At 50.7% G+C, this 24,258-nt stretch overlaps 1 protein-coding gene across 1 annotated transcript in view; it reads left to right on the top strand.

Moving 5' to 3' along the window:
* Window positions 1-24,258, top strand: part of CEP112 (centrosomal protein 112) — a 156,082-nt gene that overhangs the window by 75,645 nt on the left and 56,179 nt on the right. Inside the window, exons 10-15 of the mRNA XM_089663744.1 lie at window positions 254-372; window positions 3,403-3,546; window positions 15,709-15,863; window positions 18,278-18,407; window positions 19,074-19,166; window positions 22,116-22,175. Coding sequence (XP_089519870.1) covers window positions 254-372; window positions 3,403-3,546; window positions 15,709-15,863; window positions 18,278-18,407; window positions 19,074-19,166; window positions 22,116-22,175 — 701 coding nt within the window. The remainder of the gene's footprint in view (window positions 1-253; window positions 373-3,402; window positions 3,547-15,708; window positions 15,864-18,277; window positions 18,408-19,073; window positions 19,167-22,115; window positions 22,176-24,258) is intronic.

A 24,258-nucleotide genomic window follows, 5' to 3' on the forward strand; every position in this document is an offset into this window, starting at 1 on the left:
GAAGGCAGATTGTGACAGTGCAGGGCCCCACCAGGTGCTGCAGACCCCTATAACCCCAGATATGGCATTCCTCTGACTTATGATTGAAAGGATTGTATGGGCCACTTGGACATGACAAGGGTTACAGTGAAGGTATGTGAGGGAACCTCTGAATCATCCAGTTGTCATGTTCACATCCTACTATAAATCTCTATCTTGTACCAAACAGAATTCCAAAATGTTTACTCATTTCATATATCTCTCTATATACCAGTGCAGACCCTCGTTCGTGAATCCCAGATCATCCGAGAGACAAAGGAGGCCCAGATCCTGGAGCTGAAGAAGATGTGTGAACAGAGCACTGAAAGTCTGAAAAATGAATGGGAGAAGAAGGTGAATTCATCTACTGTGATATGTTGTTTCCTGGTTTGTGTGTGGGAGTTTGTAATTATTTGTAGCGCCCTCCTAGGTAGCTAAGGGGAGCTAGACTCCAATGGTCAAATTATGGTCAGGGCTGAGAGGCTCTGCAGGTCAGCCCCTCTGGAATTTCCCCCTGCTCTAAGGCTTTGGAGGAAGGCCCTAGTGGCAGTGGGTGGATCTGAGGAGTGGCTTTCTGTACTCTTGAGAGATCCTAGCCAATTCCCAACAGGAGGCTTGGGAAGGGGCGGGACACCTTTAAAAGTGTTGGAGCCTGCTCAGTAGCAGGAGGGTTGGAGGAGAATGAGGCTGAAATGCAGGAGACTGGGAGGGAGCCCAGGCTGGAAGGGGCTCACCTCCAGGCAGAGGGACCTTGAAGGGAAGAAAGCTATGGACTTCACTGGTCTCATGAGAGAGGACCACCTGGCAGCAGGGAAGGAGCAGCCCAGCTGATAGGCCTGGTAGCAGTCACCTATCCAACAGCAGCACAGGAGAAGGACTCAGTGAGTACTCCGACACCCACTGGGCCAGAAAGGTGGGAGAGCACTTGGGTAGGGAACCTGAATAGCTCTACACCAGGGACTGTTACAGCTCAAGTTGCAGCTTTGGACTCCCTTGCCCAGGGATTATTCCAGACAGCTGGATGAAGAAGAGGATTTATTTGGGGTCTGGGGTGGTACACCAGGAGAGTCTGCAGAGCTCTCCTAGAAGAGAAATTCCCACTGTAAGGTTTGGTAATAGTTCAGGAAGTTTGTCCTCTTTTACCATTTTTTTGGGCATCCCATACACCCCTTACCCAATCCAAATTCTACCTCCCTAATAAAACTTCAAAACAAAGCTCAAGGACTAGTTTTCTGTCTCATAATGAAGTCTGAATGGAAGATGTGTTATGCCTGGCTGTGCAGAACTGTAGGGGAACCCAAATCTTATAGCGACTCCTAAAGGGGTAGTGCTACATATAAAATGGAGATCCACATCCTGTATAATGGCCTTCATTACCTGACATTTAGATATGGGAGGCTGTAATTATTACCTGATTGCCCATATTCTATATAACGGCCCTGCAGACCATGGTAGAATAATGGCAATGTCAAATTTGGTCTGGGGAAGGTAATTCCAGACTGGGGTCAGGTTTGGGCTGGGTAAAGGTCCCCTGTCTGTTAGGTATAACGGATTGAGAAAATTTCCAGGCCGGGGTCAGGTTTGGGCTTTGTAATGTTCTGCAGGTGTATCTTTCCTCAACAGATTAGGCAGAATTTCAGACTGGGTTACATTTGGGCTGGGGAAGGTTTCTCTGATCTGTTTGGTATAGCGATCCTTTAGAGATGCAGAATAATTCCAGTCAGGGGTTCAGGTATGGACTGAGGAAGGTTTCTCTGGTCTGTTAGGTATAACAGTCTTTATGAATGGAGAATAATTCCAGACCAGGTTCAGGTATGGACTGAGGAAGGTTCCTCTGGTCTGTTAGGTATAACAGTCTTTATGAATGGAGAATAATTCCAGACCAGGTTCAGGTATGTACTGAGGAAAGTTCCTCTGGTCTGTTGGGTATAACAGTCTTTATGAATGGAGAATAATTCCAGACCAGGGTCAGGTTTGGACTGAGGAAGGTTTCTCTGGTCTGTTAGGTATAACAGTCTTTATGAATGGAGAATAATTCCAGACCAGGGTCAGGTATGGACTGAGGAAGGTTCCTCTGGTCTGTTAGGTATAACAGTCTTTATGAATGGAGAATAATTCCAGACCAGGGTCAGGTATGGACTGAGGAAGGTTCCTCTGGTCTGTTGGGTATAACAGTCTTTATGAATGGAGAATAATTCCAGACCAGGTTCAGGTATGTACTGAGGAAAGTTCCTCTGGTCTGTTGGGTATAACAGTCTTTATGAATAAAGAATAATTCCAGACCAGGGTCAGGTTTGGACTGAGGAAGGTTCCTCTGGTCTGTTGGGTATAACAGTCTTTATGAATAGAGAATAATTCCAGACCAGGGTCAGGTATGGACTGAGGAAGGTTCCTCTGGTCTGTTGGGTATAACAGTCTTTATGAATGGAGAATAATTCCAGACCAGGGTCAGGTACGGACTGAGGAAGGTTCCTCTGGTCTGTTGGGTATAACAGTCTTTATGAATGGAGAATAATTCCAGACCAGGGTCAGGTACGGACTGAGGAAGGTTCCTCTGGTCTGTTGGGTATAGCAGTCTTTATGAATGGAGAATAATTCCAGACCAGGGTCAGGTACGGACTGAGGAAGGTTCCTCTGGTCTGTTGGGTATAACAGTCTTTATGAATGGAGAATAATTCCAGACCAGGGTCAGGTACGGACTGAGGAAGGTTCCTCTGGTCTGTTGGGTATAACAGTCTTTATGAATGGAGAATAATTCCAGACCAGGGTCAGGTATGGACTGAGGAAGGTTCCTCTGGTCTGTTAGGTATAACAGTCTTTATGAATGGAGAATAATTCCAGACCAGGTTCAGGTATGGACTGAGGAAGGTTCCTCTGGTCTGTTGGGTATAACAGTCTTTATGAATGGAGAATAATTCCAGACCAGGGTCAGGTACGGACTGAGGAAGGTTCCTCTGGTCTGTTGGGTATAACAGTCTTTATGAATGGAGAATAATTCCAGACCAGGGTCAGGTTGGACTGAGGAAGGTTCCTCTGGTCTGTTGGGTATAACAGTCTTTATGAATGGAGAATAATTCCAGACCAGGGTCAGGTACGGACTGAGGAAGGTTCCTCTGGTCTGTTGGGTATAACAGTCTTTATGAATGGAGAATAATTCCAGACCAGGGTCAGGAACAGACTGAGGAAGGTTCCTCTGGTCTGTTGGGTATAACAGTCTTTATGAATGGAGAATAATTCCAGACCAGGGTCAGGAACAGACTGAGGAAGGTTCCTCTGGTTTGTTAGGTATAACAGTCTTTTATTGATGGAGAATATGTTCAAACTGATGTCAGATTTGGGGTGGGGAAGGTTCCTCTGGTTTGATTTTCCCACATTTCTTCACAGCTTCATATGGCTGTTGGTGACATGGAGCAAGAGAAATTTGAGTTGCAGAAAAAACACACAGAAAACATCCAGGAGCTGCTCGATGACACCAACACCAGACTTCTGAAGATGGAATCTGACTACGTCACACAAACAAAGTCTACAGTAAGTGACTACTTTTCTAGAAATATCTCTTGTGAGAGGAGTCCACTGCCATCCAGTGAGAGCAGTAAAATGCAGACGGTATCATACCTGTGATGCATTAGTGAAAGAACACATCTCCGTGCATTTTTTAGATGTGCATGTCCCAGGGAGGGAAGTGGACACTGTGTGATGTGTACTTTGGACATGTGGTATGTTCTTCCGTTGCTTGATTACATTCTCAGACCTGCTTCTGGAACAGTAATCAATCAACTGGCCAGCACAGGCAAAGTATGCACCATCCAGAGGCCAGCATGGAGGAACATGCTTGACTAAAGGGTTGCCAGGGATGTGTTCTTTCACTTGGGATCATCACTTGCACACTCTTTGCTCTCAGTACATCTGAATGTGTGACTACAAAGAGAAGAATTAAGAGAAGCGACTACATTGCAGACTCAGGTGCACTCATGCCTGGCACACTCTGGCTGTGCCGGATTAACTGACTCCAGTGCAAATATACAAGAGGACATCATCCCCCGCCAGCCAGCCAGTCAGAGTCCGAATACCCAGCACCTGGCGACAAGATGACAGTGACCGGCGAGGGATGTAACTGCAGCCTTGCTGGAAGATGGAGGTGAATATATGTTCCACTCAAACTTCCTTGGCCATGTAAGTGGTGCTCTGTGTCCTTCTGTCCTGGAAATGCCTCTGTATGTAGGAATGTAACATATGGTGGTGTCTCAGGTATGTAACATGTGGTGGTGTCTCAGGTATGTAACATGTGGTGGTGTCTCAGGTATGTAACATGTGGTGGTGTCTCAGGTATGTAACATGTGGTGGTGTCTCAGGTATGTAACATGTGGTGGTGTCTCAGGTATGTAACGTGGCCATTTCCATGTTCTAAATGTGACCAATCTGCATGCAGCCGAGCTCTTTGATATTCCGGCCTTTGAATGGTTTCCAATCCTCAGATTAGGTATCCACCTATCGAGCGCGGCGCGCACTTGTATTTATATCAATTATGTGACGGTCGCCGTAGAGGCGGGGATGAGCTGCCATGTTGTTGCGTCTAATCTTCCTCTGATAACAGGTGCAGGGTAGCAGCGTGTGCGTTTTAAAGAGAGATCTGTTAAACGCAGCCGCGCCGTCGGCGGAGGAGATCATAGCCGCGGAGCAGGTTTTGGCACGGCGGCCGGCGGATTGAAGTGTAAAGGCGCTGCGTGTGTTTATAAAGGGCGACCGCCCAGCAATCTGATTTTTGGCTAATGAACGCAGCATTGAGGAATTAACAGTCGCGCTGTGCCGTTGGCAGGGATAAACACGAGGAAACGCTGGACTCACACCGTCCGCCTGATTGAATTTGGGATCCGTCGGAGCGGAGGGGCTCGCTGTGTGCCTCCCGATTTAATAATTAAACAAGGTGGAGTTCAAGGCATGGAGGGAGATGAAAGCCCAAACTGTCACTGCAAATTACTTTCTGTCTTTCTGTTGTTATTTCAGACAACTCCCCCCCCCCCCCATCCTTTCTTCTCCCCAAACTGCCGCTGTGCTCTTTATTGCCAGCCGCGCCGACAGCCATTTGTCTTTCTTATTTAGCTATTGACAATAACGTTCTTTCTCATTCTCCGCGCGGGACGTTATCTCTTGTGCGCCTCCAGATAGCAGCGATAATTCCTACGCCTCCGTTTATCGACGTGCAGCGCAGGGACCGCCATGAAACTCTTTGAAGAACAATGCTAAACAACAATTATAAACCCCGTCCCTGAAACACGCGACTTCAACATGCAGAATAGTTGAGTGATAATTCTTCCATCTGCTTTGCCGTTTATCAATGCAGAATTTGGTAGCCGGTTGGGACGTAGTAGGAGTGGCGGGAGCCCGGCCATTGTTCATGGTGATCCAGAGACCTGCACTAGGAGTGGCGGGAGCCCGGCCATTGTTCATGGTGATCCAGAGACCTGCACTAGGAGTGGCGGGAGCCCGGCCATTGTTCATGGTGATCCAGAGACCTGCATTAGGAGTGGCAGGAGCCCGGCCATTGTTCATGGTGATCCAGAGACCTGCATTAGGAGTGGCGGGAGCCCGGCCATTGTTCATGGTGATCCAGAGACCTGCACTAGGAGTGGCGGGAGCCTGGCCATTGTTCATGGTGATCCAGAGACCTGCATTAGGAGTGGCGGGAGCCCGGCCATTGTTCATGGTGATCCAGAGACCTGCATTAGGAGTGGCGGGAGCCCGGCCATTGTTCATGGTGATCCAGAGACCTGCATTAGGAGTGGCGGGAGCCCGGTCATTGTTCATGGTGATCCAGAGACCTGCATTAGGAGTGGCGGGAGCCCGGCCATTGTTCATGGTGATCCAGAGACCTGCACTAGGAGTGGCGGGAGCCCGGCTATTGTTCTTGGTGATCCAGAGACCTGCACTAGGAGTGGCGGGAGCCCAGCCATTGTTCATGGTGATCCAGAGACCTGCATTAGGAGTGGCGGGAGCCCGGCTATTGTTCATGGTGATCCAGAGACCTGCATTAGGAGTGGCGGGAGCCCGGCCATTGTTCATGGTGATCCAGAGACCTGCATTAGGAGTGGCGGGAGCCCGGCCATTGTTCATGGTGATCCAGAGACCTGCATTAGGAGTGGCGGGAGCCCAGCCATTGTTCATGGTGATCCAGAGACCTGCATTAGGAGTGGCAGGAGCCCGGCCATTGTTCATGGTGATCCAGAGACCTGCATTAGGAGTGGCGGGAGCCCGACCATTGTTCATGGTGATCCAGAGACCTGCACTAGGAGTGGCGGGAGCCCGGCCATTGTTCATGGTGATCCAGAGACCTGCATTAGGAGTGGCGGGAGCCCAACCATTTGTTCATGGTGATCCAGAGACCTGCATTTGGAGTGGCAGGAGCCCGGCCATTGTTCATGGTGATCCAGAGACCTGCATTAGGAGTGGCGGGAGCCCGGTCATTGTTCATGGTGATCCAGAGACCTGCATTAGGAGTGGCGGGAGCTCGGCCATTGTTCATGGTGATCCAGAGACCTGCATTAGGAGTGGCAGGAGCCCGGCCATTGTTCATGGTGATCCAGAGACCTGCACTAGGAGTGGTGGGAGCCCAGCCATTGTTCATGGTGATCCAGAGACCTGCACTAGTAGTGGCGGGAGCTCGGCCATTGTTCATGGTGATCCAGAGACCTGCATTAGGAGTGGCGGGAGCCCGGCCATTGTTCATGGTGATCCAGAGACCTGCATTAGGAGTGGCGGGAGCCCGGCCATTGTTCATGGTGATCCAGAGACCTGCATTAGGAGTGGCGGGAGCCCAGCCATTTGTTCATGGTGATCCAGAGACCTGCATTAGGAGTGGCAGGAGCCCGGCCATTGTTCATGGTGATCCAGAGACCTGCATTAGGAGTGGCGGGAGCCCGGCCATTGTTCATGGTGATCCAGAGACCTGCATTAGGAGTGGCGGGAGCCCGGCCATTGTTCATGGTGATCCAGAGACCTGCATTAGGAGTGGCGGGAGCCCGGCCATTGTTCATGGTGATCCAGAGACCTGCATTAGGAGTGGCGGGAGCCCGGCCATTGTTCATGGTGATCCAGAGACCTGCACTAGGAGTGGCGGGAGCCCGGCTATTGTTCTTGGTGATCCAGAGACCTGCACTAGGAGTGGCGGGAGCCCAGCCATTGTTCATGGTGATCCAGAGACCTGCATTAGGAGTGGCGGGAGCCCGGCTATTGTTCATGGTGATCCAGAGACCTGCATTAGGAGTGGCGGGAGCCCAGCCATTGTTCATGGTGATCCAGAGACCTGCACTAGGAGTGGCGGGAGCCCGGCCATTGTTCATGGTGATCCAGAGACCTGCATTAGGAGTGGCGGGAGCCCAACCATTTGTTCATGGTGATCCAGAGACCTGCATTAGGAGTGGCAGGAGCCCGGCCATTGTTCATGGTGATCCAGAGACCTGCATTAGGAGTGGCGGGAGCCCAACCATTTGTTCATGGTGATCCAGAGACCTGCATTAGGAGTGGCAGGAGCCCGGCCATTGTTCATGGTGATCCAGAGACCTGCATTAGGAGTGGCGGGAGCCCGGCCATTGTTCATGGTGATCCAGAGACCTGCATTAGGAGTGGCGGGAGCCCGGCCATTGTTCATGGTGATCCAGAGACCTGCATTAGGAGTGGCGGGAGCCCGGCCATTGTTCATGGTGATCCAGAGACCTGCATTAGGAGTGGCGGGAGCCCGGCCATTGTTCATGGTGATCCAGAGACCTGCACTAGGAGTGGCGGGAGCCCGGCTATTGTTCTTGGTGATCCAGAGACCTGCACTAGGAGTGGCGGGAGCCCAGCCATTGTTCATGGTGATCCAGAGACCTGGATTAGGAGTGGCGGGAGCCCGGCTATTGTTCATGGTGATCCAGAGACCTGCACTAGGAGTGGCGGGAGCCCAGCCATTGTTCATGGTGATCCAGAGACCTGCATTAGGAGTGGCGGGAGCCCGGCCATTGTTCATGGTGATCCAGAGACCTGCACTAGGAGTGGCGGGAGCCCAGCCATTGTTCATGGTGATCCAGAGACCTGCATTAGGAGTGGCGGGAGCCCGGCTATTGTTCATGGTGATCCAGAGACCTGCATTAGGAGTGGCGGGAGCCCGGCCATTGTTCATGGTGATTCAGAGACCTGCACTAGGAGTGGCGGGAGCCCGGCTATTGTTCTTGGTGATCCAGAGACCTGCACTAGGAGTGGCGGGAGCCCAGCCATTGTTCATGGTGATCCAGAGACCTGCATTAGGAGTGGCGGGAGCCCGGCCATTGTTCATGGTGATCCAGAGACCTGCATTAGGAGTGGCGGGAGCCCGGCCATTGTTCATGGTGATCCAGAGACCTGCATTAGGAGTGGCGGGAGCCCGGCCATTGTTCATGGTGATCCAGAGACCTGCATTAGGAGTGGCGGGAGCCCGGCCATTGTTCATGGTGATCCAGAGACCTGCACTAGGAGTGGCGGGAGCCCGGCTATTGTTCTTGGTGATCCAGAGACCTGCACTAGGAGTGGCGGGAGCCCAGCCATTGTTCATGGTGATCCAGAGACCTGCATTAGGAGTGGCGGGAGCCCGGCCATTGTTCATGGTGATCCAGAGACCTGCACTAGGAGTGGCGGGAGCCCGGCCATTGTTCTTGGTGATCCAGAGACCTGCATTAGGAGTGGCGGGAGCCCGGCTATTGTTCATGGTGATCCAGAGACCTGCATTAGGAGTGGCGGGAGCCCGGTCATTTGTTCATGGTGATCCAGAGATCTGCACTAAGATGAGAGCGGAACAGCAAAGCGCAATCACTGTGCAGAAAGAGAATCCCGCTTTATGAATGAGTAAATATTACTGCCTCTAAAGACATGTACAGATACAAGATGTTCAGCAAATTGTCGTTTATGGAATTCCTAAAGTGGAACTGCACTGCATCTGAGTATTATAAACCAAAAATGCTATTTTGTTCATTTTTATATTCAAAGCAGCTCCCCCATCCAGCCATGTCACCATCCATCCATGTGTCCATGCTTCATTCTGCTAAGAAATCATTTTGAACCCCCCCCAGCAATTATGATAGGTCACAACGATCACATGGTACTGGACATGGTACAGGACACGGCACAGTGCTCTGAAGGGACAGCATGGGTATGCCGTTCCTTCACAGCGCATGCACCGTCTGCAAAAAAATAAACTTGAATATCTACTAAACGGTGCAGTTTTAGGAGATATTCATGTTCCCTACAGGTGAGCTTTCATATAATTGTACCAAAATATACAAAGATGGTTTGCTTCCACTTTAACCATGATAATTTCATGTAAAATCCATTAAAAAAGTGACCCGTGCTGATAAGCGTGTCTAACAGTATCTAGGTGTAGAGATAGCAGCTGTGAAAACTCTGTAACAATCCATGTTACCCGCTGAAGTTGGGTGTGCTGATTTTGTCCTGTCCCCCCCCCTTCCCCCACAAGACATATGCTGTCAGGGCTCTGTCCACAGTAGAGGTACTTAGAAACCTGGCATTCCTGCCAGTACCTTGCATGGCCGCAGAAATGTACAGTTGTGAAAATCTATGCGCATTGGCACATGGACGCAAGCTGGAACACGCATGCGTGGTGGCACATAGTTACATGTGCATTAGCCCAGTTTGGCGCCAGATGGCCTTTATAAGGGAGCCCATCTCTTCATCAAATTGCTGGTTGATCTCCGGCTCCCCAGTACCTTTGTCCGCGTTCTCTTGCTACTGTGCTCCACTGTTACCAATTTGGCTTGTTCCTGGACCTGTCTTCTCTGCCTGACTCCTGATCTGACCCCGGCTTGGCTAATAGATGTTCTCACCTGACTCCTGATCTGACCCGGCTTGGCTAACGGATATTCTCACCTGCTCTCCTGATCTGACCCCGGCTTGGCTAACGGATATTCTCACCTGCTCTCCTGATCTGACCCCAGCTTGGCTAATGGATATTCTCACCTGCTCTCCTGATCTGACCCCGGCTTGGCCAAAGGATATTCTCACCTGCTCCCGTGATCTGACCCTGGCTTGGCTAAGGGATATTCTCACCTGCTCTCCTGATCTGACCCCAGCTTGGCTAATGGATATTCTCACCTGCTCTCCTGATCTGACCCCAGCTTGGCTAACGGATATTCTCACCTGCTCTCCTGATCTGACCCCAGCTTGGCTAACGGATGTTCTCACCTGACTCCTGATCTGACCCGGCTTGGCTAAGGGATATTCTCACCTGCTCTCCTGATCTGACCCCGGCTTGGATAACGGATATTCTCACCTGCTCTCCTGATCTGACCCCGGCTTGGCTAATAGATATTCTCACCTGCTCTCCTGATCTGACCCTGGCTTGGCTAATGGATATTCTCACCTGCTCTCCTGATCTGACCCCGGCTTGGCTAATGGATATTCTCACCTGCTCTCCTGATCTGACCCCGGCTTGGCTAATAGATATTCTCACCTGCTCTCCTGATCTGACCCTGGCTTGGCTAACGGATATTCTCACCTGCTCTCCTGATCTGACCCCGGCTTGGCTAATAGATATTCTCACCTGCTCTCCTGATCTGACCCTGGCTTGGCTAACGGATATTCTCACCTGCTCTCCTGATCTGACCCCGGCTTGGCTAACGGATATTCTCACCTGCTCTCCTGATCTGACCCCGGCTTGGCTAATGGATATTCTCACCTGCTCTCCTGATCTGACCCCGGCTTGGCTAACGGATATTCTCACCTGCTCTCCTGATCTGACCCCGGCCATTGTTCATGGTGATCCAGAGACCTGCATTAGGAGTGGCGGGAGCCCGGCCATTGTTCATGGTGATCCAGAGACCTGCATTAGGAGTGGCGGGAGCCCGGCCATTGTTCATGGTGATCCAGAGACCTGCATTAGGAGTGGCGGGAGCCCGGCCATTGTTCATGGTGATCCAGAGACCTGCACTAGGAGTGGCGGGAGCCCGGCTATTGTTCTTGGTGATCCAGAGACCTGCACTAGGAGTGGCGGGAGCCCAGCCATTGTTCATGGTGATCCAGAGACCTGCATTAGGAGTGGCGGGAGTCCGGCCATTGTTCATGGTGATCCAGAGACCTGCATTAGGAGTGGCGGGAGTCCGGCCATTGTTCATGGTGATCCAGAGACCTGCATTAGGAGTGGCAGGAGCCCGGCCATTGTTCATGGTGATCCAGAGACCTGCATTAGGAGTGGCGGGAGCCCGGCCATTGTTCATGGTGATCCAGAGACCTGCATTAGGAGTGGCGGGAGCCCGGCCATTGTTCATGGTGATCCAGAGACCTGCATTAGGAGTGGCGGGAGCCCGGCCATTGTTCATGGTGATCCAGAGACCTGCATTAGGAGTGGCAGGAGCCCGGCCATTGTTCATGGTGATCCAGAGACCTGCACTAGGAGTGGCGGGAGCCCAACCATTTGTTCATGGTGATCCAGAGACCTGCACTAGGAGTGGCGGGAGCCCAGCCATTTGTTCATGGTGATCCAGAGACCTGCACTAGTAGTGGCGGGAGCCCGGCCATTGTTCATGGTGATCCAGACACCTGCATTAGGAGTGGCGGGAGCCCGGCCATTGTTCATGGTGATCCAGAGACCGCATTAGGAGTGGCGGGAGCCCGGCCATTGTTCATGGTGATCCAGAGACCTGCATTAGGAGTGGCGGGAGCCCGGCCATTGTTCATGGTGATCCAGAGACCTGCATTAGAAGTGGCGGGAGCCCGGCCATTGTTCATGGTGATCCAGAGACCGCATTAGGAGTGGCAGGAGCCCGGCCATTGTTCATGGTGATCCAGAGACCTGCACTAGGAGTGGCAGGAGCCCGGCCATTGTTCATGGTGATCCAGAGACCTGCACTAGGAGTGGCAGGAGCCCGACCATTTTTTCATGGTGATCCAGAGACCTGCACTAGTAGTGGCGGGAGCCCGGCCATTTGTTCATGGTGATCCAGAGACCTGCACTAGTAGTGGCGGGAGCCCGGCCATTTGTTCATGGTGATCCAGAGACCTGCACTAGGAGTGGCGGGAGCCCAGCCATTGTTCATGGTGATCCAGAGACCTGCATTAGGAGTGGCGGGAGCCCGGCCATTGTTCATGGTGATCCAGAGACCTGCACTAGGAGTGGCGGGAGCCCGGTCATTTGTTCATGGTGATCCAGAGATCTGCACTAAGATGAGAGCGGAACAGCAAAGCGCAATCACTGTGCAGAAAGAGAATCCCGCTTTATGAATGAGTAAATATTACTGCCTCTAAAGACATGTACAGATACAAGATGTTCAGCAAATTGTCGTTTATGGAATTCCTAAAGTGGAACTGCACTGCATCTGAGTATTATAAACCAAAAATGCTATTTTGTTCATTTTTATATTCAAAGCAGCTCCCCCATCCAGCCATGTCACCATCCATCCATGTGTCCATGCTTCATTCTGCTAAGAAATCATTTTGAACCCCCCCAGCAATTATGATAGGTCACAACGATCACATGGTACTGGACATGGTACAGGACACGGCACAGTGCTCTGAAGGGACAGCATGGGTATGCCGTTCCTTCACAGCGCATGCACCGTCTGCAAAAAAATAAACTTGAATATCTACTAAACGGTGCAGTTTTAGGAGATATTCATGTTCCCTACAGGTGAGCTTTCATATAATTGTACCAAAATATACAAAGATGGTTTGCTTCCACTTTAACCATGATAATTTCATGTAAAATCCATTAAAAAAGTGACCCGTGCTGATAAGCGTGTCTAACAGTATCTAGGTGTAGAGATAGCAGCTGTGAAAACTCTGTAACAATCCATGTTACCCTCTGAAGTTGGGTGTGCTGATTTTGTCCTGTCCCCCCCCCTTCCCCCACAAGACATATGCTGTCAGGGCTCTGTCCACAGTAGAGGTACTTAGAAACCTGGCATTCCTGCCAGTACCTTGCATGGCCGCAGAAATGTACAGTTGTGAAAATCTATGCGCATTGGCACATGGACGCAAGCTGGAACACGCATGCGTGGTGGCACATAGTTACATGTGCATTAGCCCAGTTTGGCGCCAGATGGCCTTTATAAGGGAGCCCATCTCTTCATCAAATTGCTGGTTGATCTCCGGCTCCCCAGTACCTTTGTCCGCGTTCTCTTGCTACTGTGCTCCACTGTTACCAATTTGGCTTGTTCCTGGACCTGTCTTCTCTGCCTGACTCCTGATCTGACCCCGGCTTGGCTAATAGATGTTCTCACCTGACTCCTGATCTGACCCGGCTTGGCTAACGGATATTCTCACCTGCTCTCCTGATCTGACCCCGGCTTGGCTAACGGATATTCTCACCTGCTCTCCTGATCTGACCCCAGCTTGGCTAATGGATATTCTCACCTGCTCTCCTGATCTGACCCCGGCTTGGCCAAAGGATATTCTCACCTGCTCCCGTGATCTGACCCTGGCTTGGCTAAGGGATATTCTCACCTGCTCTCCTGATCTGACCCCAGCTTGGCTAATGGATATTCTCACCTGCTCTCCTGATCTGACCCCAGCTTGGCTAACGGATGTTCTCACCTGACTCCTGATCTGACCCGGCTTGGCTAAGGGATATTCTCACCTGCTCTCCTGATCTGACCCCGGCTTGGATAACGGATATTCTCACCTGCTCTCCTGATCTGACCCCGGCTTGGCTAATAGATATTCTCACCTGCTCTCCTGATCTGACCCTGGCTTGGCTAATGGATATTCTCACCTGCTCTCCTGATCTGACCCCGGCTTGGCTAATGGATATTCTCACCTGCTCTCCTGATCTGACCCCGGCTTGGCTAATAGATATTCTCACCTGCTCTCCTGATCTGACCCTGGCTTGGCTAACGGATATTCTCACCTGCTCTCCTGATCTGACCCCGGCTTGGCTAATAGATATTCTCACCTGCTCTCCTGATCTGACCCTGGCTTGGCTAACGGATATTCTCACCTGCTCTCCTGATCTGACCCCGGCTTGGATAATGGACATTCTCACCTGCTCTCCTGATCTGACCCCGGCTTGGCTAACGGATATTCTCACCTGCTCTCCTGATCTGACCCCGGCTTGGCTAATGGATATTCTCACCTGCTCTCCTGATCTGACCCCGGCTTGGCTAACGGATATTCTCACCTGCTCTCCTGATCTGACCCCGGCTTGGATAATGGATATTCTCACCTGAATCCTGATCTGACCCCGGCTTGGCTAAAGGATATTTTCACCTGCTCTCCTGATCTGACCCCAGCTTGGCTAAAGGATATTCTCACCTACTCTCCTGATCTGACCCCGGCTTGGCTAAAGGATATTCTCAGCTGCTCTCCTGATCTGACCCCGGCTTGGCTAAAGGATATTCTCAGCTGCTCTCCTGATCTGACCCCAGCTTGGCCAAAGGATATTCTCACCTGCTCTCCTGATCTGACCCCGGCTTGGCTAATAGATATTCTCACCTGCTCTCCTGATCTGACCCCGGCTTGGCTAACGGATATTCTCACCTGCTCTCCTGATCTGACCCCGGCTTGGATAACGGATATTCTCACCTGCTCTCCTGATCTGACCCCGGCTTGGCTAACGGATATTCTCACCTGCTCTCCTGATCTGACCTCGGCTATCCTATTGACTATGTCTGCTCCAATCTCCACCCGGCATCTGACCTTGGCTTTGAACCGACTACTCTGTGGTCCTCTGCTACTTTGAAGGCCTGCGTACCTCTCACCTGTCTGCAGACACCATTGCAGTGCATCAGTTGTGCTCCTGGGTGTACCTCTGACAAGCACTCCTACAGGCGACCCGTGCTACTTTGGGCCTGACTCCTTCTGTCCCATTTCCAGGGGAGTTTGGAACTTAGCCGCAAGGGAAGCCCTCTCTCCATTGGCCTCTAACACCAGGTACGTGATATATACACACTAACTAGCCTTTTCCAGCAAATGAACATTACCAAGAGAATGTATGTGGTGAGGGTACAATAAATAATCACTTAGCTTCTGTTATAGCTGGTCCACAGTTTCCTCCTTGAACAGGACTTAAGGCACTAGACTTTCAATGGAAAGCGGTATGTTACATACAGTACATGGTTAATCTGGTTGAAAAAAGTCCATCCAGTTCATGTTGTTCCAGTTCTTCCATCATCTTCTTCCATCCGTTTCTTTGAGAGAAACATTTCCTAACTGTAAGCCCTAGAAGGCACTGTAGTATTGTACATGCCATGGGTCAAATATGTCAAAAGGTCATTGTTTATCCTCATTGACATAGCCTGGGTCCAGTGTTTGACAAAGGCTTGTATAAAACAACGGCAGTAGCTACAAATATTTCCACTGCCTGGCAAATCATGTACATTGCACAGTATAGCAGAGCAGTACCTGTGACTTCATCGTGTTAGAAGGCAGCGGGACCGGTCATGTGCAGACATTGTGCCAATGATAGATGTTCCCACAAGAGGAACCGATGATGTTTGCTCATGAAACCAACAGATGTATTTTATGTAAGTCCCAAACAATCACAATCTGGTTATAACGCAGCCAATGTAATGCAGCCAATGTAACGCAGCCAATGTAACGCAGCCAATGTAACGCAGCCAATGTAACGCAGCCAATGTAACGCAGCCAATATAACACAGCCAATGGTCACCATGGCCCAAATCTAAGTGGAGGAGGTAATGAACACACGATGTGTAATGGACGTCTCTCTTCCAGGCACAGACAGTGAAGGAACTGGAGGTCCGAGTTCAGCAGCTGACAGTGGAGGCCGAGAATAATGCTGTCCAGCGGCTGAGGCTGTCACAGGAGAAGGCCGAGCTGGAGGCCGCATATCAGACTGCAAGTGGAGAACTACAGCAGCTACAGGCCAGGTGGGTGAGGGGAGCCTCCATCTGCCTTCATATAGAGATCCCTGAGCTCAGTATTGGATTCCAGAAACCAGAGAAACCAAAATCTGCCTCCAGTATAATACATTTGGGTCTGGAATGTGCGGTTCAAGTGTTGGGTATTGGTTTACAGAACCGGGCTCCTTGGACTGAATAGGCTACGCAGGAGGACAGGTAGGAAGATAAAAGGATTCAGTGCCTGAGCTCCTGTGCTGGACAATGGACTCCACAATGTCAGTATCCCGACGTGTATGAAAGGAAAGCAAGCCTCGCTGCTCTCAGGGATATCCAAGGAGAACGGTATATGAAGAGACAAAAAGAGGGAGCACGGGCCTACTGCATGACCTTTAAAAACAAAATTTATTGATAAAAAGTAAAATACTCACAAGAGGAATAAAATCAAATGGAGAGCGTGTCACAAGAAATGCAGTGTGGTCCTATACCCCTGACTGTGGTCTGCTGACGCGTTTCGAGGTTGTGCCTCTTCCTCAGAGCCAATCACTGGCACAACCTTGAAACGCGTCAGCCATCAGCTATCCAGAGGTCTACAGTCCCCCAGCAGACCACCGTCAGGGGTATAGGACCACACTGCATTTCTTATGACACGCTCTCCATTTGATTTTATTCCTCTTGTGAGTATTTTACTTTTTATCAATAAATTTTGTTTTTAAAGGTCATGCACTAGGCCGGTGCGCCCTCTTTATGTCTCTTCATATACGCAGCAGGACAAGTTAGGACAATTCTCTATGGAGTTGATTTACTAAATCTAAAGAGTCTAAAATCTGGTGCAGCTCTGCATAGAAACCAATCAGCTTCTAGGTTTTATTGTCAGAGCTTCATTGGACAAGCTGAAGGTGGAAGCTGATTGGCTGCCATGTACAGCTGCACCAGATTCCGAGTGCTCCAGTGTTAGTAAATACAGTATACAGTACCCCTATCTATATACCGCATTGAGAGGAAATGATTAGAGGGGATGTCATCACCGATAAATGGCCAAAACAGAAAATTCAGCTGCAGAAAGGGCTCTCTCCTGTAAGAGCTGTACAAGTGAGACATAGTCTTCCACATTTACTGATTTTATATTGGGAAATACAAAGAGATGGACACTTTCCTGAATACAATGCAAACCGCTACAATGAGAGTGGAATAATATTCTGAGGAGGAATTCCAAAGGGGTCCAGGAGGGTCTTTATCCCGGTGTAACATGGAGGGTCTTTATCCCGGTGTAACAAGGAGGGTCTTTATCCCGGTGTAACATGGAGGGTCTTTATCCCGGTGTAACAAGGAGGGTCTTTATCCTGGTGTAACAAGGAGGGTCTTTATCCCGGTGTAACAAGGAGGGTCTTTATCCCGGTGTAACAAGGAGGGTCTTTATCCCGGTGTAACAAGGAGGGTCTTTATCCCGGTGTAACAAGGAGGGTCTTTATCCCGGTGTAACAAGGAGGGTCTTTATCCCGGTGTAACAAGGAGGGTCTTTATCCCGGTGTAACATGGAGGGTCTTTATCCCGGTGTAACAAGGAGGGTCTTTATCCCGGTGTAACAAGGAGGGTCTTTATCCCAGTGTAACAAGGAGGGTCTTTATCCCGGTGTAACAAGGAGGGTCTTTATCCCGGGGTAACAAGGATGGTCTTTATCCCGGGGTAACAAGTAGGGTCTTTATCCCGGTGTAACAAGGAGGGTCTTTATCCCGGTGTAACAAGGAGGGTCTTTATCCCGGTGTAACAAGGTGGGTCTTTATCCCGATGTAACAAGGAGGGTCTTTATCCCGGTGTAACAAGGAGGGTCTTTATCCCGGGGTAACAAGGATGGTCTTTATCCCGGGGTAACAAGGAGGGTCTTTATCCCGGTGTAACAAGGAGGGTCTTTATCCCGGTGTAACAAGGAGGGTCTTTATCCCGGTGTAACAAGGAGGGTCTTTATCCCGGTGTAACAAGGAGGGTCTTTATCCCGGTGTAACAAGGAGGGTCTTTATCCCGGGGTAACAAGGAGGGTCTTTATCCCGGGGTAACAAGGAGGGTCTTTATCCCGGGGTAACAAGGAGGGTCTTTATCCCGGTGTAACAAGGAGGGTCTTTATCCCGGTGTAACAAACCGCACGGTGTTCTGCCGTCCTCTGGGTCAGCTGTGCTTGCTGATGGTTTCATTGACTATTGATCTGGATCCATGTGGAGTTCTGTGATGGGATTGCTCTGTGACAATGACATGGTACAGCCATGAGCAGGGACCCTCTTACAGGAATATTCCATGGTGGGGTGTATAGTGCAGCCATCCTCAGTATGGACCTCACACAGGTCAATGAATCCCCTGCAGCACCCCGCCAGTGACCATACCTCACATCTGTGTGTATACGGTATATACTGCACACGTATGTATATTGATGATGGTTCTGACTCCTCCAGGTTCTCCTCCCTGCAAAAGGATAAAGATAATCTCATCCAGGACCATGAGAAGCGAGTCCAGCAACTACAGACCAAATATGAGTCCGACATGAACTACATCACCCAGCAGAACGCCCTGTCCGCTGCCAAGGTGTGTGCTGACTCTGTCCCCTCCCCCTCATTTACATACCTCTCCAAGACTGTCCCCTCCCCCTCATTTATATACCTCTCCAAGTCTCTGTCCCCTCCCCCTCATTTACATACCTCTCCAAGACTGTACCCTCCCCCTCATTTACATACTTCTTGTTGACTCTGTCCCCTCCCTTTTATTTACATACCTCTTGCTGACTCTGTCCTCTCCCCCTCATTTACATACCTCTTGCTGACTTTGTCTCCTCCCCCTTCTGTCTCCTTCCTTCATTTACATACATCTTGCTGATTCTGTCTGCTCCCCCTCATTGACTAACCCCTCGCTGACTGGCTCCTCCCCCATTCTGCTTCCTCCCCCTCATTTACATGCATCCTGCTGCCTCTGAATCCCCCCCCTCATTAACATACCTCTATCATAGAAGACTGTCCCCTCCCCCTCATTAACATACCTCTATCATAGAAGACTGTCTCCTCCCTCTCATTTACACACCTCTTGTTGGCTCTGTCTCCTCCCCCTCATTTACATACCTCTTGCTAGCTCTGTCTCCTCCCTCTCATTTACATACCTCTTGTTGGCTCTGTCTCCTCCCCTTTTTGTGGGGCAGTGAGGTGATGGGGGATAGTTGAGGTGTCTGGTGTGAGTGCTCTGGTGATCCTTTCTCGGCAGGCATCGGCTCTCATAGAGGACCTGGAGCAGAGTGTGTCCCGGACTAAACAGCAAGGACAGGAGAGGGAGCACCGCCTAGGGAAGGAGATGAGGGTAAGCCGGAGCCCCTCCCCCCCTAGGGGGCAGCCATGTCAATCCTCCGATGTACCTTGAAGTATTCATTATCCTTTGGCAGCCCATTGGTGGTCAGTGTATACTTCATCCCCCAGCAGTGTATACTTAATCCCCCAGCAGTGTATACTTCATCCCCCAGCAGTGTATACTGCATCCCCCAGCAGTGTGTATAATTCATCCCCCCAGCAGATGGCCTGGTGTGGGGAGGTGTGGAGTAGATGGCCCGGTGTGGGGAGGTGTGGAGTAGATGGCCTGGTGTGGGGAGGTGTGGAGTAGATGGCCTGGTGTGGGGAGGTGTAGAGTAGATGGCCTGGTATGGGGAGATGTGGAGTAGATGGCCTGGTGTGGGGAGGTGTGGAGTAGATGGCCTGGTGTGGGGAGGTGTGGAGTAGATGGCCTGGTATAGGGAGGTGTGGAGTAGATGGCCTGGTGTGGGGAGGTGTAGAGTAGATGGCCTGGTATGGGGAGATGTGGAGTAGATGGTCTGGTGTGGGGAGGTGTGGAGTAGATGGCCTGGTGTGGGGAGGTGTAGAGTAGATGGCCCGGTGTGGGGAGGTGTGGAGTAGATGGCCTGGTGTGGGGAGGTGTGGAGTAGATGGCCTGGTGTGGGGAGGTGTAGAGTAGATGGCCCGGTGTGGGGAGGTGTGGAGTAGATGGCCTGGTGTGGGGAGGTGTAGAGTAGATGGCCCGGTGTGGGGAGGTGTGGAGTAGATGGCCTGGTGTGGGGAGGTGTGGAGTAGATGGCCTGGTGTGGGGAGGTGTAGAGTAGATGGTCTGGTGTGGGGAGGTGTAGAGTAGATGGTCTGGTGTGGGGAGGTGTAGAGTAGATGGTCTGGTGTGGGGAGGTGTGGAGTAGATGGCCCGGTGTGGGGAGATGTGGAGTAGATGGCCTGGTGTGCGGAGATGTGGAGTAGATGGTCTGGTGTGGAGTAGATGGCCTGGTGTGGGGAGATGTGGAGTAGATGCCCTGGTGTTGGGAGATGTGGAGTAGATGGTCTGGTGTGGAGAGATGTGGAGTAGATGGCCCGGTGTGGGGAGGTGTGGAGTAGATGGCCTGGTGTGGGGAGGTGTAGAGTAGATGGTCTGGTGTGGGGAGGTGTAGAGTAGATGGTCTGGTGTGGGGAGGTGTGGAGTAGATGGCCCGGTGTGGGGAGATGTGGAGTAGATGGCCTGGTGTGCGGAGATGTGGAGTAGATGGTCTGGTGTGGAGTAGATGGCCTGGTGTGGGGAGATGTGGAGTAGATGGCCTGGTGTTGGGAGATGTGGAGTAGATGGTCTGGTGTGGAGAGATGTGGAGTAGATGGCCTGGTGTGGAGTAGATGGCCTGGTGTGGGGAGATGTGGAGTAGATGGTCTGGTGTGGGGAGGTGTAGAGTAGATGGTCTGGTGTGGAGTAGATGGCCTGGTGTGGGGAGATGTGGAGTAGATGGCCTGGTGTTGGGAGATGTGGAGTAGATGGTCTGGTGTGGAGAGATGTGGAGTAGATGGCCTGGTGTGGAGTAGATGGCCTGGTGTGGGGAGATGTGGAGTAGATGGTCTGGTGTGGGGAGGTGTAGAGTAGATGGTCTGGTGTGGGGAGGTGTGGAGTAGATGGCCCGGTGTGGGGAGATGTGGAGTAGATGGCCTGGTGTGGGGAGATGTGGAGTAGATGGCCTGGTGTGGGGAGGTGTAGAGTAGATGGTCTGGTGTGGGGAGGTGTAGAGTAGATGGTCTGGTGTGGGGAGGTGTAGAGTAGATGGTCTGGTGTGGGGAGGTGTGGAGTAGATGGCCCGGTGTGGGGAGATGTGGAGTAGATGGCCTGGTGTGCGGAGATGTGGAGTAGATGGTCTGGTGTGGAGTAGATGGCCTGGTGTGGGGAGATGTGGAGTAGATGGCCTGGTGTTGGGAGATGTGGAGTAGATGGTCTGGTGTGGAGAGATGTGGAGTAGATGGCCTGGTGTGGAGTAGATGGCCTGGTGTGGGGAGATGTGGAGTAGATGGCCTGGTGTTGGGAGATGTGGAGTAGATGGTCTGGTGTGGAGAGATGTGGAGTAGATGGCCTGGTGTGGAGTAGATGGCCTGGTGTGGGGAGATGTGGAGTAGATGGTCTGGTGTGGGGAGGTGTAGAGTAGATGGTCTGGTGTGGGGAGGTGTGGAGTAGATGGCCCGGTGTGGGGAGATGTGGAGTAGATGGCCTGGTGTGGGGAGATGTGGAGTAGATGGCCTGGTGTGGGGAGGTGTAGAGTAGATGGTCTGGTGTGGGGAGGTGTAGAGTAGATGGTCTGGTGTGGGGAGGTGTAGAGTAGATGGTCTGGTGTGGGGAGGTGTGGAGTAGATGGCCCGGTGTGGGGAGATGTGGAGTAGATGGCCTGGTGTGCGGAGATGTGGAGTAGATGGTCTGGTGTGGAGTAGATGGCCTGGTGTGGGGAGATGTGGAGTAGATGGCCTGGTGTTGGGAGATGTGGAGTAGATGGTCTGGTGTGGAGAGATGTGGAGTAGATGGCCTGGTGTGGAGTAGATGGCCTGGTGTGGGGAGATGTGGAGTAGATGGTCTGGTGTGGGGAGATGTGGAGTAGATGGCCTGGTGTTGGGAGATGTGGAGTAGATGGTCTGGTGTGGAGAGATGTGGAGTAGATGGCCTGGTGTGGAGTAGATGGCCTGGTGTGGGGAGATGTGGAGTAGATGGTCTGGTGTGGGGAGGTGTAGAGTAGATGGTCTGGTGTGGGGAGGTGTAGAGTAGATGGTCTGGTGTGGGGAGGTGTGGAGTAGATGGCCCGGTGTGGGGAGATGTGGAGTAGATGGCCTGGTGTGGGGAGATGTGGAGTAGATGGCCCGGTGTGGGGAGATGTGGAGTAGATGGCCTGGTGTGGGGAGATGTGGAGTAGATGGCCTGGTGTGGGGAGATGTGGAGTAGATGGCCTGTTGTGACTGACATCCGTGTTTATTACAGGAACAGGAGAGCCGATTGCAGAAAGAGAAGATGCAGCTGGAAGATGAATGGCAGAGAAAGGTACATTCTGTTGTATAGACCTGTATGAGGGGTGTGCTACCTGTACTGACCAGAGGAGGGCATCACATGTCTCCGGGGGAATGGAGGACTCCTGCTCAGCCTCGGAGGTCATGCTGGGGGTTCATTCAATGCAGGGCATGTCATGTGACAAGACGTACCCCTCCCCCTTGCAGTCATCAGTGCCCGCTCCATACCTTTGGGCTCCGAGGTGTCCAGTACAGAGGATGATGTCTGACAACCTGACAACCTGAGTACATGGCCCCACTCTGGAGGGTGTCATTAAAATCATTCTAAATGCTTACATTTTGTTTTTATATAAATAACAAACCTGTCGGTACTTACCTGCGGTGTGTAGTGGTATTGCACAGAGCAGCCCAGATCCTCCTCTTCTCAGGTCCCCTGTCGGCAGTCCTGGCCCCTGCCTCCTGTCAGGGGCCCCCACAGCAAGCCGCTTGCAATGGCTGCCCCAATGGCTCCTGCTGCTGTCTCAGCCAATGAGGAGAGGGAGTCCCGGGATAGCCGAGACTCCAGTGCACATCGCTGGATCAAAAGGGGGCTTAGGTGAGTATTAGTCACATGGTGTCATTCATAAGACATGAATCGATCTTGTAGTCTCATGGTGTCATTCATAAGACATGAATCGATCCTGTAGTCACATGGTGTCATTCATAAGACATTAATCGATCTTGTAGTCTCATGGTGTCATTCATAAGACATGAATCGATCCTGTAGTCACATGGTGTCATTCATAAGATATGATTCGATCTTGTAGTCTCTTGGTGTCATTCATAAGACATGAATCGATCCTGTAGTCACATGGTGTCATTCATAAGACATTAATCGATCTTGTAGTCTAATGGTGTCATTCATAAGACGTGAATCGATCTTGTAGTCTCATGGTGTCATTCATAAGACATGAATCGATCTTGTAGTCTCATGGTGTCATTCATAAGACATGAATCGATCTTGTAGTCTCATGGTGTCATTCATAAGACGTGAATCAATCTTGTAGTCTCTTGGTGTCATTCATAAGACGTGAATCGATCTTGTAGTCTCATGGTGTCATTCATAAGACATGAATCGATCTTGTAGTCTAATGGTGTCATTCATAAGACGTGAATCGATCTTGTAGTCACATGGTGTCATTCATAAGACATTAATCGATCTTGTAGTCTAATGGTGTCATTCATAAGACGTGAATCGATCTTGTAGTCTCATGGTGTCATTCATAAGACATGAATCGATCTTGTAGTCTCATGGTGTCATTCATAAGACGTGAATCGATCTTGTAGTCTCATGGTGTCATTCGTAAGACATGAATCGATCTTGTAGTCTCATGATGTCATTCATAAGATATGAATTGACTTTGTAGTCTCTTGGTGTCATTCATAAGACATGAATCGATCTTGTAGTCTCTTGGTGTCATTCATAAGACGTGAATCGATCCTGTAGTCACATGGTGTCATTCATAAGACATGAATCGATCCTGTAGTCCCATGGTGTCATTCATAAGACATGAATCGATCTTGTAGTTTCATGGTGTCATTCATAAGACGTGAATCGATTTTGTAGTCTCTTGGTGTCATTCATAAGACATGAATCGATCTTGTAGTCTCATGGTGTCATTCATAAGACATGAATCGATCTTGTAGTCTCATGGTGTCATTCATAAGACGTGAATCGATCTTGTAGTCTCATGGTGTCATTCATAAGACGTGAATCAATCTTGTAGTTTCATGGTGTCATTCATAAGACATGAATCGATCTTGTAGTTTCATGGTGTCATTCATAAGACATGAATCGATCTTGTAGTTTCATGGTGTCATTCATAAGACATGAATCGATCTTGTAGTCTCATGGTGTCATTCATAAGACATGAATCGATCTTGTAGTCTCATGGTGTCATTTGTTGCCCTGTACACACAGCCTATAGTAGAGTAAATCTTCACATTCCGATGTCAGAAATCTCTGTGTTCAGATATGAGGCAGGCGGCATGGCACTGCACGGGTTATTAGATGACCTCTGTCCCTAGTATGAGAACTGACACTTCCTGTGAAGAAACTACATATCCCACAATCCCCG

The sequence above is a fragment of the Staurois parvus genome, unplaced genomic scaffold (assembly GCF_062004578.1).
Source record: "Staurois parvus isolate SC_StPar_1 unplaced genomic scaffold, SC_StPar_1.0 ptg001759l, whole genome shotgun sequence".
In the NCBI taxonomy this organism is placed as follows: domain Eukaryota; kingdom Metazoa; phylum Chordata; class Amphibia; order Anura; family Ranidae; genus Staurois; species Staurois parvus.